The sequence below is a fragment of the Nyctereutes procyonoides genome, unplaced genomic scaffold, assembly GCF_905146905.1.
Source record: "Nyctereutes procyonoides isolate TBG_1078 unplaced genomic scaffold, NYPRO_anot_genome, whole genome shotgun sequence".
Classification (NCBI taxonomy): Eukaryota; Metazoa; Chordata; class Mammalia; order Carnivora; family Canidae; genus Nyctereutes; species Nyctereutes procyonoides.
The window spans coordinates 27,938,759-27,955,877 of NW_026575044.1; the positions used below are offsets into that span (position 1 = coordinate 27,938,759).

Genomic DNA, 17,119 nt, shown 5'->3' on the forward strand with positions numbered 1-17,119 from the left:
GGGGGAGGGGCCCCGCGAGGAGCCGGGCTGAGGCCGGGGCGAGTGTCCCCAGGACAGGAGAGCCCCGTCCCGGAGGAGCAGGAGCTGCACCAACCTTCCCGGGCGGGCGGAAAGGGGCTCGCAGGGAGTTGGAGCAGGACCCAGGAGGGCGGGGATGCCCTCGGGCTCCCTGGGACACTAACAGACACCTGCGCCCCGGGAGAGTGCGCCGAGCTCCCTAAGGGCTGCAGCGCGCACGGAGGGACCGACCGGAGCAGCTCGGAGGGGCTCGGGCGGCGGCTCCGCGGAGGGGGCTGCGGGGCGGGAGCGCGAATCCAACAGCGCAGGCCCCGGAGCACAGGGCGCCGGGACACAGCCCAGGATCCGGCCTCCCCCTGGGACAGGCAGAGGCCGGGAGGGCCCGAGACAGCGAGGACGCTCCTGCCCCGAGCTGAGCAGATCAGCGGCCCCGCCCCGGAGCCTCCAGGCCCTGCAGACGGAGAACCGAGAGCCCCGAGCCCCGTAGTTCCTGTGGAGGCTGAATCCAGGCTTCCAGAGTTGCCATAGCAACTGCGGCTGTTCCTCCTGGGGCCTGACGGGGTAAACAACCCCCGCTGAGCCCTGCAGCAGGCAGGGGCAGAGCAGCTCCCCCAAGTGCTAACACCTGAGAATCAGCACAGCAGGCCCCTCCCCCAGAAGACCAGCTGGACGGACCAGTGATACTCCCCCGTGTTCCAATACAACTTGTTTTTGGCCACTCTGCACTGAGCAAAATGACTAGAAGGAAAACCTCACCTCGAAAGAAAGAATCAGAAACAACCCTCTCTCCCGCAGAGTTACAAAATCTGGATTACACTTCAATGTCAGAAAGCCAATTCAGAAGCACCATTATACAGCTACTGGTGGCTCTAGAAAAAAGCATTAAGGACTCACGAGACTTCATGACTGCAGAATTTAGATCCAATCAGGCAGAAATTAAAAATCAATTGAATGAGATGCAATCCAAACTAGAAGTCCTAACGACGAGGGTTAACGAGGTGGAAGAACGAGTGAGTGACATAGAAGACAAGTTAATGGCAAAGAGGGAAACTGAGGAAAAAAGAGACAAACAATTAAAGGACCATGAAGACAGATTAAGGGAATTAAATGACACCCTAAGGAAGAAAAACCTACGTTTAATTGGGGTTCCCGAGGGCGCAGAAAGGGACAGAGGGCCAGAATATGTATTTGAACAAATCCTAGCTGAAAACTTTCCCAATCTGGGAAGGGAAACAGGCATTCAGATCCAGGAAATAGAGAGATCCCCCCCTAAAATCAATAAAAACCGTTCAACACCTCGACATTTAATAGTGAAGCTTGCAAATTCCAAAGATAAAGAGAAGATCCTTAAAGCAGCAAGAGACAAGAAGTCCCTGACTTTCATGGGGAGGAATATTAGGGTAACAGCAGACCTCTCCACAGAGACGTGGCAGGCCAGAAAGGGCTGGCAGGATATATTCAGGGTCCTAAATGAGAAGAACATGCAACCAAGAATACTTTATCCAGCAAGGCTCTCATTCAAAATGGAAGGAGAGATAAAGAGCTTCCAAGACAGGCAGGAACTGAAAGAATATGTGACCTCCAAACCAGCTCTGCAAGAAATTTTAAGGGGGACTCTTAAAACTCCCCTTTAAGAAGTTCAGTGGAACAATCCACAAAAACAAGGACTAAATAGATATCATGATGACACTAAACTCATATCTGTCAATAGTAACTCTGAACGTGAATGGGCTTAATGACCCCATCAAAAGGCGCAGGGTTTCAGACTGGATAAAAAAGCAGGACCCATCTATTTGCTGTCTACAAGAGACTCATTTTAGACAGAAGGACACCTACAACCTGAAAATAAAAGGTTGGAGAACCATTTACCATTCAAATGGTTCTCAAAATATACCCTAAAAACTATAGAACACTTCTGAAAGAAATTGAGGAAGACACAAAGAGATGGAAAAATATTCCATGCTCATGGATTGGCAGAATTAATACTGTGAAAATGTCAATGTTACCCAGGGCAATTTACACGTATAATGCAATCCCTATCAAAATACCATGGACTTTCTTCAGAGACTTAGAACAAATTATTTTAAGATTTGTGTGGAATCAGAAAAGACCCCAAACAGCCAGGGGAATTTTAAAAAAGAAAACCATATCTGGGGGCATCACAATGCCAGATTTCAGGTTGTACTACAAAGCTGTGTTCATCAAGACAGTGTGGTACTGGCACAAAAACAGACATATAGATCAATGGAACAGAACAGAGAACCCAGAAGTGGACCCTGAACTTTATGGTCAACTAATATTCGATAAAGGAGGAAAGACTATCCATTGGAAGAAAGACAGTCTCTTCAATAAATGGTGCTGGGAAAATTGGACATCCACATGCAGAAGAATGAAACTGGACCACTCTCTTGCACCATACACAAAGATAAACTCAAAATAGATGAAAGATCTAAATGTGAGACAAGATTCCATCAAAATCCCAGAGGAGAACTCAGGCAACACCCTTTTTGAACTTGGCCACAGTAACCGGAGAAGGACAAACAGTGTATGTTCTCATTCATTTGGGGAATATGAATAATAGTGAAAGGGAATATAAGGGAAGGGAGAAGAAATGTGTGAGAAATATCAGAAAGGGAGACAGAACATAAAGACTTCTAACTCTGGGAAATGAACTAGGGGTGGTGGAGGGGGAGGAGGGTGGGGGGTGGGGTGAATGGGTGACGGGCACTGAGGGGTACACTTGACGGGATGAGCACTGGGTGTTATTCTGTATGTTGGTAAATTGAACACCAATAAAAATTAATTTATAAAAATAAAAAAAAACTCTGGAAACAAAAAAAATAAAATAAAATAAAATAAAATCTTAAAACAACACCCCCCCACTTTCTCTTAGGACAATGTTGGGACAACAGGCAAAATTTTAATATAGATTAAATATTTAATATAGATTTTAATATAAAAGTTTAACAAAAATTTTAATATAGATTGTCTATTAGATAATAAGAAACATCAATATTAATTTGCCTGAATTTGATGACGGTGTCATGGTTATACATGACATGTATATGAGAATACATTTTTATGTAGGAAACATACACAGCAGTACTTAGGGGTAAAGGGTTATGATATCTGCAACTTTCAAATAGCTCATCAAAAATGTGTATGTAATGGTTATATGTTAACATATAGAAGGAGATAGAAATGGGTGCGGCAAGATGCAATTCTAGGTGAAGTATAGGACATTCATTGTAATATTCTTACAACTTTTGTAGGCTTAACATTGTTTCAAAGTAAAAAGTTAAAAAATATGCTGTCATTCATAACACTGCTATGAGAGGTGAAGATGGTAGTTTTAAAAATACGTCACTTTAGGGTAAAACAAAAAGTACTCAACTTTATGTTGTTTCCCAAAAATAATTTAAAAATTAAACTGGTCTATTAAACCACAGACTTGCACCGGAGATTACACTTTCATCTTTAATTAATAGAACAAAAAAAGTCATCTTATATTAGCAAGTTTTCTCCAAGAATAATTTTATATACGTTGAAAAGAATGCAATTTGGGGGGGGGGTGTAAAATGAGATGTTTATTTTTTTTTGGCAAGGTATAGATAAGGAAATTATATTTTTTCTCCCCTTGAGATTTGTAGTGTGAAGTTAGTTGCTTCACTAAATGTTTTCTTCATTCTACAGGATGGTATTTGCTTTGCAAACAGTTCTGTAGCTATCCCTATATAGTCTTACAGCTTATCCATTCATCCCACAAACATCCATTTAGCATTTTTGTTTTAAGACACTGTAAATAAAATAATGAGTAGGTTTTTGTCCTTGGGTGTAAGAGGAGGAGAAACAAATCAGTTCAAAACAATGACGGTGAGCACACAATAAAAATATGAACAAATTGCTGTCTATGGTAATACCAGAGAAGACACCCAGTTCCTTTTTTTTTTATATATATTTATTTATGATAGTCACAGAGAGAGAAAGAGAGAGAGGCAGAGACATAGGCAGAGGGAGAAGCAGGCTCCATGCACCGGGAGCCCAACGTGGGATTCGATCCCGGGTCTCCAGGATCACGCCGTGGGCCAAAGGCAGGCGCCAAACCGCTGCGCCACCCAGGGATCCCGACACCCAGTTCCAAATGGTGTTGGAAATTTAAGGAAGGCTTGCTAGATGAACTTGCAAAATTTCCCTCAAAAACTCTACACAGGGGATCCCTGGGTGGCGCAGAGGTTTAGCGCCTGCCTTTGGCCCTGGGCGCGATCCTGGAGACCCGGGATCGAATCCCACGTCGGGCTCCCGGTGCATGGAGCCTGCTTCTCCCTCTGCCTGTGTCTCTGCCCCCCTCTCTCTCTCTGTGACTATCATAAATAAAAAACAAACAAAAAAAACCTCTACACAACTGTAGAAAGGAAAGACCTCAGGGACCATATGGAATGTTCCAGACCTTTCTCTGCTTCATCTGTGCTTCCTGATTGCTTGTATTCTTGATGTTATTAGGAAAGCTTAATACTGGAGTAGTTTATGGGAGTCTGACTTTACAATCTAACCCACTGCGTTATAACTATCATCCTTCAGTGGCTTCCTGTTATAGGATTAACAGCAATATCTTCAAGATGGTCTTGAGCATCATGGTCTACTCCTACCTACATCTTTAGTTCCATCTCTTACCACTCACCCCTTCACTCACTGCATTCTAGGCATATAGAACTTTCAGTTCCTAAAAAAGTGCTGGATTCACTTCTGCCATTTGGTCTTCGTACATCTGGTCTCCCTCTTCCAGGAGGCCCTTTATCAGCTGGTCCAGCCCCTCTGCTCCCTTTAATCCCCATTCCCTCTAGATTCATCTTTTATACTTTAACTCAAACAATCCTTCTTCACAGTAGCCTTTTCTGACTGCAGTGAAGGGCAGGTTTGATAATTATGCCTCTATTTAAAAGGAAGATTCCTTACAGCACTTACCTTAGTTTATAATTATGTTCTTATTTGTGTGGTTATTTACGTCATTTTCCTACTGGACCACACATTTTATGAGACCAGGACAGTATCTTTTCAACTCAATTCTGGGAATACTGCATTTTATAAATATCTGCTGAGTGAATTAAATGAATAGTGAATAAAATGAGGAAACCTAAATCTGATAGCAGCATCTGATTCCTGAGGCCAGGAATCAATTGAGTAATACCAGTCCAGCAGGAGATCATTAAGACCTAAGAAAAGGAGATGGAATCCAAATGTGCTACTCATTGTGTGGAATCTTGGACACATTTTTTAGCTTCTGTGAATCTCAGTTTCCATATCTATAAAAGAGTATAATAATAGTGTCCATCTCCCGGCTTTGTTACAGTAATTACCTGGGACAGTGTATATAGAGCTTAGTGCATAGGAAGTGTCAGATTAGTTCATAGAAATGCCCATCATCTAATCTCATTGAGCTGCCAGATCTGGGTTGCAAACTTGGCTCTCAGCTTTCTTGTGGCTAATGTGAAAATGGAAAAGTGATTATTTAGAAAGGTCATAGTGTTCTTAAGATATAAATAAACTGTGAATTCATGAAAAGCAGAGCTCTGCTCTTTTGCCCCCTTGTCTATTCCCCACTGAAATAAACTTCTCCTGTTGGTTCTGCAATAAGAGACCCAGGCAGGCTGCAATGGATGGAGATCTCTATCAAAGGGTTCCTGTGGCTGATTCACATGGCCACCCCCTGATGTGAACCAAAGTCAAAGTAATTGTGCAAGAGGTCATTGTTCTGGTGTCTGAAATGACTGAAGAATAAAAGTTAGAATACTCAAAGGAGGTTTCTTAATCTGGGATGTCAGGGTATCTGTAAAATCCCTAAACTGTACCAGTGCTTCGCACCAAATAACTGGTTTATAAGTATCTACAGGAATATGCAGGTGGAAGAAATGTGTTGGATATCGAGTCAAGCAAGCAAGTATGTTGGGATTTAGGTGTCTCAGGCCTCAGGCCTCTAGCCTCAGGTATGGGCCACTGTTTGTAAGCACCCAAAATACCGAAGTTTCTCATAGAGCCATACTCCTTAGCATAGGTTTGGGTTTCGCTGAGACTATGGAAGTGCCCACAAGTCAGGGCCAGGAGGGTGGTTAGAATTATCAGTCTATCCCAAGATAGCAATATCAAGAGGGAAGAAATATCAGTTGGAAAACTGTCATCAGTGATCAAGGAACATCAAGATGTTGTATCATCCAAACGGAACCAAATACTTTAGAAAGCAAATGCTGAGGGGATCTGATGAAAATATTTATAAAAAATTTCTAGTCATCATGCCTCCAACAGAGAATGGGACAATCAATGGAAGAGGTATAAAAAACATTTCAGGTGGAGACAAGGTACCTTGATGTGTAGATGAATGATGGCTCTATTTCCAAGTTGGTGTATTCAGTTATATTTCTGTGTACGTTAGCCTTGCAACTTGTGAGCCTGGAGGGCACACATAATCCTATTAGGCAAGATTCTCTCAAGCAGGCATTTACTTTTACATGCCTTTGAGGATGATGATATGAAATATCAATTTTCCTTCTTTCCATTTTCATCCCTTCTGGGCGATGGTGTAGTAGGATGTGCAAGGATTTCAATATATCTCCCTGAAGGTAGGACCAGAGATTATATTGTTTGAAAAGGAAGGATTTCTATTTCTTCTGCTAAACTATTTTGTTATTTCAAAGTATGATGTGATCTTATCACATCAAGCAGCTCCCACAAATTACAGGTTCCATAACCCACCCACTTTGGTGGGTCTGCCATCTGGCCAGATACACAGGCCTGGGGAGAGTGAGAACGGAGCCTAGCTGAGAGCAAGCAGGGCCTGCAGCCTGGGCTAGGTGTGCTGTGGTGTCCAGATGTTAGCATGTCTGAAGAGCAGGGTTGGGATGGAACCCTCAGAAACATCCATGGTAAAATCCACACAGAGCCATACAAAACTTGCTTAATTTAGTATTTTATGTGGAAGAAGTAAACAGCACTCTAATTCTGACAAGGGTTTCTGAGAAGAAGCATCTGTACTTACTATAAAAAGTGTGCCTCAGAGTTAGGTATACCTGGAATGTACTTGGTACCCAAATCAGAAGATGGAAAGAAAATCATATTTGCTAACTGAAGGTGTCTTGTGAAATATGACATTTCAATGAGGCAATGTCTTTGAATTTATGCTTATGTTTCCTACACAAATAGGTTTGCATATGTGCCATATTCAAGGCACTGTGCTGAGGCAGCCTGATGGGTGTCCATGGCACCCATCCATTTGCACATGAGCGCTGTGGTCCTCTGGCTACTCTCTACCTTTCTGAATCTGAGAAGTACACTGAAATTCAGGGGTAGAACCAGATGACCTTCTAGGGTCCTTTCAAACTCAAATATTTTACAGTGCCAGTCTAGATGACACCAGATGTTTTAATTCATTTGCAGAGCAAGAAGGGATGAAGTCTATTTTTTAAAGACCTGCATGTAAAGCTATTAGAGACTACGATTTAGAGAAAGTCAGACTCCTTTTTATAGGTTAAATAAAACTATGATGTTTATTTAGCTGTATATGTATGTTTGTTTTGTTGATCACTTGTATCATAAACTTGTTGTTGATGGTGCAAATAATAAGAAAGAGTTGAGTTCACATTTTTTCCAATGAGAGATTTTGTTTCTAAAGAGTGCATTTCTCTTCTTTGTGTCAAATGAGAGAAGGAAATAGAAACGGCATCTCCTTGAGATCCCCAAATACCAGCAATTAGGTACGTGCTATTAAAATAAAAAAGAATAGCAAAAGCAAACATAAGTCAGCAGCTATGGCAGCTTAGAATTGTTTTCTGGTTAGATGCTGTTGGACTGTTTGAAGATCCCAGGCACTTGCATCCCCCAGAGGCCGTGGGCTCCCTTTCTTACCTGAGGAGCCGGAGCTCTGCCAGCAGAGTGGGGTTTTGCTGAGCCTTCTCTGGAGTGGGCTGAGAAGCTTGTTCATGTTCTAGCCGCAGCCTCTGGATCTCCTGTAAGATTTCTCTTGGGAGAGAGGAAGAGGATAAGAAACCAGGGTCAGTCAGCTTCCAGGATATCCAGGATACTCACATCTGGGCAGGGTGGTCCCATGTTTTGGAGCAGAAGAAGGGCTCACTAACCACCGGTGCTCACGGGGTATTGGCTGTGGCTAGATGGGTGCTGCTGGGCCAGGGGTGGCTGATGTCAGCTCTGAGATCTCAGCTCTGAGATCCAGTCAGACTCTGCATATGTTGTTGTAGCCATCAGGCTGAGTGTCTTGCCAGGACCTCATAATCTCTCCAGTAAGTAATATAATGCTGCAGTAAAAGCGTGCTACTTAGGAGCAAGAATGTATCTTCCGATTATTTATGATCATGGTCTGATGCCAGGAATGCCTTGCAGCTACCAAGGAAGAGGTGCTTGGAGGGAAGATAAGGATAAATGGTGGTCATTTCACAAAACTAAATAACCCCATTCTTTCACCAGAAATGAGATTCCTTTCACTGAATTTATCTGAGAAGCCCATGGTTAGGGAAAATTTCTTTTCCTTAACATTTTCAGCCTTAACAATGGATCTCAGTGAGGATAGCCTTTGAAGGAAAGTGCTTTTAAAAGAATTCACTGTAATTGACTGTATGACATAAGAGTGCACTTGGTGTGACCCCTGTCAGGGGTGAGACGTGTCAGTCTATTATTGATGTTGGAGCCTTGGCTGCCCTGCACTGAGGTGAATGTTAGGCCGGCCATAGAGGGTAGGTGACCTACACAAGGCAAATTATCCCTAAATGAGTTAGAAGCCATTAAGCAAGGTGACAAGTCACATATTCCTGGGGGAGGGGTCAGTCTCCCATCCAGCAAAATGCACAAGAGACAGACAAAAATAAGAATAAAGCACCAAGGAATGGAAGGTGAACTTGGTGAGCAAGGGGATGGCTTTCCATCTGAAAGGCTGATTTACAACTGCCTGCTTCATAGACACACCAGAGTTGAGAAGCTAATTATCAGTCGCTACCTCTTGTGGGTCTAGTGAGAAGACTGAACTATAATTCAATGGTTTTCCACCTTTTTCTGTCCCCCTTGATGTTCCATGGTGGAAGACTTTCTTTAAGAGAAATATTCTACGGAAATTCAATACATCAGATAGTTAAAAGGAAGCTGCTCTGGTGAAAGAAAGGGGGTGAGACCTGAGCCCTAAGCCTTCCCTCCCCACATCTTCAGGCACCTCAACAGAGCCCCTGCATCCCACAGAGCTCAGCCTGAAAAATCAGTAAGCTTGGATTTCAAATATCTCCTCCAGGGCTAACATCCTGATATTTTATGAATCCCACTAACTCTCCTTGTTGATTTCCAATGACAGAACCATGATGTAGCATTTAGCCTAAGGAGGGAAAGAGAGAAGCAGCTCTGATAAGGAAAATAATGGTAAGATATGTAAAGAGCATTGAGTACTTAGTTTCTACCCAGGAAACTATAACTCTCTTCTCTCATCTTATTTTATTTAATCCTCATACAAATTATTTTATATGTGGGTACTGCTATTATCCATTTCACGAATAAGGAAATCAAAGCACAGGCCAGTTAAATGACTCACCTGAGTTTAATAACAGTAGATGTGATTTGAACTCAGGTTCAATGCTCGTATGTATCTGACTCCCTCTGTCTTTGGTACTTGCTCTGACAGGTCTAGCCTATGCAGGCTGTGACTTATGCGATGTAATATAAAGAGTCCTGCTACTCCTAATACCAATCCCAACTGGCTCCTCCAAATGTGCTATGAGGAAGCATTATCTACTAAGATGATTGCTAGAATGTCCACAAATCACCTAGGGTAATCATAAAGTGAAATGAGGAACTCTGTCCTCCTCTGAAGCTCAGAGATCTGATTAGTGAGTTGTCACCTTAGAGATCACGGGATCCCTGGGGTGAATTCCCATGATGCAGAATGTGACCTGGATAAGCTTCCAGGACATGATTCTGGGATCTTTGGAGGGCATGAGGCCGCTGGTTTAGAGAAATGTGTTCAGGATGGACTAGATGCTCTTCAGGCATGGGGTGGGGAACTCTATGCACCATGAAAGGACTAAGGGACAGGATGAACTTCTCTTTCTGCCCTCTGTTCTCACTCCTATTTTTTAATTCTTCCTCTGGTCCTAACACATGCATTCAGAGGGTACAATTCCAGAAACATCTTGGAAACAAGCAGTAAGAGGGGTAAGCACAGGACAGCTGGGGCCATTAGGACATTCATGGTGCTTCTTGCTGATTCTGGAATCCTCCATGGAGGCAGATATCCCTGGGGTATTTCCTTAAGGGGAATCTTGATTTCTCCTCATCCTGAGTGGAAGCAGAGGATTGGAGAGGAAAATAAGGTGCTTGGAGAGATAAGAGAGCATGTGAACACCACAACCAAGATAAGATATTTGTGGGCTTGGGAATTTCACTTTAGTCTTTCTTTCCTTCTAAGAATGTGAAAATGTGCCAACCAAGTTTGAACCTTCCTTTTAATTTTTGTTCATGGAACTTTAAAAAATACTTTCACCATTTATCCCCAAATTCTCAGGTCAAACTCTATAGGCAGGAAACAAAAATTACAATCTTGTCATCTTTCAGGTAGATGTCAGAAGTGACATCAGTGTCTAAAAATAGGATCCAGTGGTAAGATATTTTGGTGATCTTCTAAGAAATATAGAACATACAAGTTGCTCCCATGGTGGACTTACTCAGTATTGAGTTTGAGATCTAACTCCACTATTTATTATTTTCTCACTCAGTATATATTTACTGAGCTTATACAACATCCTAAACGAATGGTTCTGGAACCCAGGGACCAATGGCATGACCTCTGTACTCAAAGAATTTACACTTCAGTCAGAGGAGACAAACAATACAAAGAAAGGAAATACATAGATGCAATTATTTGATGGTGATATCACTATCAAACAATGGCATCATAATCAAATCTCTCTCTCTCTCCCTCCCTCCCTCTCTCTCTCTCTCTCTCTCTCTCTCTCTCTCTCTCACACACACACACACACACACACACAGGGAGTTGTGATAGAGAGGTTCTTGATGTAGGAGGTTGTGGGCAAGAGTAGATGGTTGGTTCTATGAGCTGAGACCTGAATGATGAGAAGGACTCATCCATGCAGAGACTGTAAGGAAGAGCTCTCTAGGCTGACAGAGCAGAGTACAGAGGCTGTAAAGAAAGAAAGAAGCAGGTACGTCATAAGCTGGGTTTGCTGAGGCTGGAAAGGTAGGCAGGAATAAGGCCAGGTCACACCATGGTAAGAAATGTGGGTTTTAGTCAAACTGTGATGGTTTTAGTCAGACCCTCTGATGGGTTTTGAACAAAAAATAACCTGATAATGACTTGTGTTTTATACAGTGAGAGTGACAGGTTGGGTTGGTGGTAATGGCAGAAACGGAGTGGACAGTTTGGGGTATACTGTGATGGTCAGTTGTGAATCAGTCTGTGCTGAATAAAGAAAAGCCTGCCAATGGACTAGGCATGGAGGTGTTTGGCTTAAACAACTGGGGGTCAGTGGTGTCAATCCAAATGCCTCTTTTAGCCAGGGGTCCTTACAAGGACCTTCCGTAAAGAGCCTTCCATTTGTCTCTGGATGGCACTCAGGAGGGCCCTCCTGTATGCGCCAGCTCCTGAACAAAAGCAAGCATGTGAGTACAAGGGAAATGAGGCTGTCTAGAGAGAAAGCATTGACTGTACCGAGAGCTCAGAACTGTATATATACTGTCACATGAAGCTTTCAAAGATCTAAAATGTAAAGACCTGCTTTTTTAGAAGCCAACATCACTGACTAAAGATACCATCCTTTAAATATGCACAGAGCTGAAAAAACTGGATATTTTAAAGCAAAATTACAAGCTTTCAGTGAACACATACTCTGATAAAAAATGCCAGCATGTCTAAAAAGCCTTACCTGTTCTTGTTTTCTAGCTCTGCAATCAGCTGCCTCTGTTGCTTATTTGCATCAATGGTGAAAGAGATGTCAGGAGCACTTCTCTGCTGAGTCGGCTGCTGTAAAACATGTGGTTTATGCTATTAAACATTGGGAATGTGCTTGAGAAGATGGGGAATCACGAGATATGAGGACATGAAAGAAAAAACTATTTCTATCAAAAAAAGAAAAGTAAATACATGAAATTGCCATTCATCTCTTACGGACCAACCTTTCTGAATCTGGAGGACACCTCTGCAGTGAAAAGCAGAATAGAATTCTTTGGCAGGCAAATAGACAAAGCACAGAAAAAGTTTTGTAGCTTTCTTTTTTTTAATTTAATTTTTTAAAAATATTTTTATTTATTTATTTGAGAGAGAGAGAGAGAATGAGCGCGCACGCACAGGTGCGGGGGTGGGGAGGGGCAGAAGGAGAAGAAGAATCCCAAGCAGAGTCCCCACTGAGTGTATCAGGCTCCATCTCTTGACTCTGAGATTAGGACCTGAGCTGAAACTAAAAGTTGGATGCTTAACTGAGGGAGCCCCCCACAGGCATGCTTTCTTCTTCTTTTTTTTAAAGATGTTTTTGAGAGAGAGTGAAAAAGAGAGAGAACAAGTGGGTGGAGGGGCAGAGGGAGAGAGATTCTCAGGCAGACTTACTTAATCAGTGCCAATTTTAAAAGCTTGACTTTCTTTTTTTCTTTTTTAAGATTTTATTTATTTATTCATGAGAGACACAGAGAGAGAGGCAGAGACACAGGCAGAGGGAGAAAATGAGCAGGGAGCATGACTCAGGGCTTGATTCCACAACCATAAGATCATGACCTGAGCTGAAATCAAATGTCTGATGCCCAATCAACTGAGTCACCCAGGTGCCCTCGTTTTGTAGCTTTCTGACTTGAAGTTTTTGGGATCTATTTCATGCTTGTGCTGTCTCCATTGCTACAGTTCTCTCAGTATACAGGTGGGTGTAAAAAGTACTTCCCTGTTGAGACAACTCTCTAAAATTACTGTTCAGTCACTCTAATGCACAACTAAAAATTTCATAGTTTTAAAATCATAGTTAATACAATTTTCTTTCCTTTTTTTGGTCAACACACTTTTATTTTATTTTTTAATTTTATTATTTATTCATGAGAGAGAGAGAGGGAGAGAGGCAGAGACACAGGCAGAGGGAGTAGCAGGCTCCATGCAGGGAGCCCGACGTGGGACTCCATCCCAGGTCTCCAGGATCACTGGGTGAAGGTGGTGCTAAACCGCTGAGCCACCTGGGCTGCCCTGATCAACACACTTTTAGCATTTAATTTTACATTGATGGGTATATACATCCTTCCCCCACATTCATGCCATACCACTCATCACTCCTGATCATGGCAGCCAGCTTTAAGAACTGGTATATATGCAGTCATAGCTTTTGCTATATATATATATATATATATATATATATATACACATATACATAAAAGTATGGGTATATGATTACATATGTATATACATATGTATATTTATATGTGTATTTTTGTTGTAAAATCAAAGTACTATTATTTTATTAAGTGAGTTCTTTTATACAATATCGACATTTCTTTTTTTTTTAATTTTTATTTATTTATGATAGTCACAGAGAGAGAGAGAGGCAGAGACACAGGCAGAGGGAGAAGCAGGCTCCATGCACCAGAAGCCCGACATGGGATCCGATCCCGGGTCTCCAGGATTGCGCCCTGGGCCAAAGGCAGGCGCCAAACCGCTGCGCCACCCAGGGATCCCAATATCGACATTTCTTATAAGAAATTTTTTATAACAGAGATGGACTGTTTTTCAGATTTCCATATAAGAGTCAACTTTTACATATATATGTATATTTACATATGTATATACATGTAATCACTGTATTTATATGTGTGTGTATGCATGTGTGTTTAATGAAGGTTTTTTAATTTTTTTAAATTTAATTTTTAATTTTTAATTTTTATTTATTTATTTTTTGTTTAATGAAGGTTTAATCTGTCATTGTCTTATAAAAATAGGATCAGATTATGCATAGTTCCCTGCCCCTTTCTTTCTTTGCTCTACAGTACATTATAGAAATTCCTCAATTGGTTTTTAAACAACTTTTAAAAAATCACAATCTGGGATCCCTCGGTGGCGCAGCGGTTTAGCGCCTGCCTTTGGCCCAGGGCGTGATCCTGGAGACCCAGGATCGAATCCCACGTTGGGCTCCTGGTGCATGGAGCCAGCTTCTCCCTCTGCCTGTGTCTCTGCCTCTCTCCCTCTCTCTCTCTGTGACTATCATAAATAAATAAAAATTAAAAAAAAATAAAAAAATAAAAATAAATAAAAAATCACAATCTTTCACTAAAGAAAGCTAAGCTTTGGGGCACCTGGGGGCACTCAGTGGTTGAATGTCTGTCTGCCTTTGGCTCAGGGCATGATCCTGGGGTCCTGGGATTGAGTCCTGCATCAGGCTCCCTGTGAGGAGTCTGCTTCTCCCTCTGCCTGTGTCTCTGCCTCTCTCTCTCTCTCTTATGAATAAATAAATAAAATCTTAAACAAAGAAAAAAAGAAAGTCAAGCTTTTAAAATTGGCACTGATTAAGTAAGCCCACGAAGACAGGGAAAAACCTCAGCCTGCTGTTTGATGTTCAGACACATGACTGGAGGAAAGGGTAAGCTTGGTCAATGTCTGGTTTTTCTAAAGCTTTTCTATGATTTTTTAAATTAGCATTTCTTTTAATGAAGAAATTATCTGTGTTGTTAATGAAGAGATTTGAGGGCCTAGGTTTTATGTCTTAAATGGCCTCCTGTAGCTTTGACCTATGATCCAAGTTTTCCCTCTGATTTTTTTTTAAAGATTTTATTTATTTATTCATGAGAGACACAGAGACTGAGGTAGAGACATAGGCAGAGGGAGAAGCAGGCTCCCCATGGGGAGCCCCATGCTGGACTCGATCCCAGAACCTCGGGATCACGCCCTGAGCCAAGGCAGATGCTCAACCACTGAGCTGCCCAGATGCCCCTCCCTCTGATTTCATTACATACTTTTTTGTTTCTCTTATCTATTATACATTGATAAAAGCAGAAACTTATCTGAGTCAGTAATGGATTTGGGTCATTGCGTTGCCCTTTCTATTAACTGATCAGGAATTACCCAGAAAAATCAGGTGTTGGGCTGGTGCAACAGTGTTGGAACAGAATATCTGAAACTATGATTTCTGCCCCACCAGAACCATAGCTGGTAAGTGATGAATGGAAGGCTCGTATCTAGGTCCTGCAGGCCATCCAGCAACACCTCCTCGGCCCTGCTGTTGTAGCATCGACCCTGAGGGTAACAGTGAACATGAATGACAGCCTCTACTCAAACTACTTACAGACGAAGTGGACTCTGCTGCCAGTCTTGCCGCATACCTGGCGATCAGCCTGTGTTCTTCATCAAGCCGGTTTGAACTCTCAAGCATACTGTGGAGCACAGAGCAAGAAGGAGACTGTTAGGCAGTGCAAAAGATTGATGTGTTCATATCACTGCCAAGGGTGTTTGCTATTTCAATTTTTCGGTGCAAAAATTTGAAAGCTATACAAAACTCTGTTAGGTTAATGATCTCAGACTTGGATTCATGACATGATCTAATATGTGGCCAGGAAGTTTCATTAATAAATACTGTCTTCAGTTGATTCAATGTCTTGCTAAGAAAACTCCAAAGAAGAGTGACTTTTCTCATCAACGTGTCTGATGAAAGAATACTTTCTCTTTAATTTTATTGCCCATAACATTTTTATTTATGTATTAGAAAATATTGAAGATGCAAAAAATCCCCAATTATGAAGCACCTGGGTGGCTCAGTTGGTTAAGTGTCCAACTCTTGATCTCAGCTCAGGTCTTGATCTCAGGGTTGTGAGTTAGAGCCCCACGCTGGGCATGGAGCTTGCTTAACAACACCAACACCAACACAACAATTGTGGTCAGCCTTCAATGATCAGCACCTCCTGGTATTCACATTTGTGTATAATCCTCTTCCTTTAGTATGAACTGGCCTCACTGGCTTGCCTTTTTTTTTTTTTAATTTCATTAGTTTCTTTTTTAAAAAATTATTTAAATTTAAGTATAATACATATAATGTATTATTGGTTTCAGAGGTAGAGGTCAGTGATTCAGGAGTCTTATATAATACCCAGCACTCATTACATCACATGCCCTCCTTAATGTCCAACATCCAGTTACTCTGTCCCCCACCCCCTCACCTCCTGACTGGCATGCTTTTAATGAATAGAATAGAGCAGAAGTAATGGAATGTCACTTCCAAGATTAGGCTATAAAAAACACTGTGGTTTCCATCTTGAGCGGTTTCTCTATCTTGAGTTCATTGGATTCCTTGCTCTATGGGAAGCTAACTGCCGTGTCATAAGGCAGCCTGTGGAAAGGCCCATGTGATAAGGAACTGAAGCTAGCCAATAATAACCTTGTGAATGAAAACTCACAGGTAGAGCCTTTAGATAAGATAGCAGCCCCAGCCAACAGCTTGATGGCAATGACAACCTTGTGAAAATCCTTGAGACACAGGCACCTAGCTGGATTCCTGACCCACTGTGGGATAGTAAATGTTTGTTCCTTTAAGCTGCAAAGCCTTTGGGTAATTTGTCATATAGCAATAGATAACTAATACAAATTGTTATCTATAATATTACTACTCAAGTAACTTGCTATTTTATATTTATTTCTAGAAAAATGGAATTATTGCAGTGGCTTCTAATGACATTAATGGAAATTGTTTACTGTCTTGTATAATTACAGAAATTGTTATTACTAGAATAAGAATGATCTGAGTCCCTAAAAAACTAAAGCAAATAGAAGCATTATCAACTCTCCCATATTTCAGGAGGATCTTCATTCAAGACTAAGTTTTGCATGCAATTAAAACAATTCTATGAGAAACATACCAGTAACATCAGTCCTGTTAACAGACTAATCGATTATAGTTTGGTTTATCTATTATTGGGTCAGAATTAAGATTAGAAACTACTATCCCTCATCCCTGAATATATTCTCCTCCATTTATATTTCCTACCTGTTATTCTTAAGCTGTTTCTTAAAGACAAAAAAATCAATACTTATGATTATACACTGAAAGTAATACACTTCTATGCCAATATTAAGTCTGTAAGAGTTATCCAT

At 41.6% G+C, this 17,119-nt stretch overlaps 1 protein-coding gene across 22 annotated transcripts in view; it reads right to left on the minus strand.

The window, feature by feature from the left end:
- The window catches only part of DTNA (dystrobrevin alpha), a 354,043-nt gene that overhangs the window by 28,393 nt on the left and 308,531 nt on the right, over positions 1-17,119 (minus strand). For all 22 annotated transcript variants that reach the window (XM_055323947.1, XM_055323949.1, XM_055323948.1 and 19 more), the window contains 3 exons: positions 15,321-15,408; positions 11,940-12,037; positions 7,912-8,025 (listed from right to left, as the gene is read on the minus strand). In XM_055323947.1, coding sequence (XP_055179922.1) covers positions 7,912-8,025; positions 11,940-12,037; positions 15,321-15,408 — 300 coding nt within the window. The remainder of the gene's footprint in view (positions 1-7,911; positions 8,026-11,939; positions 12,038-15,320; positions 15,409-17,119) is intronic.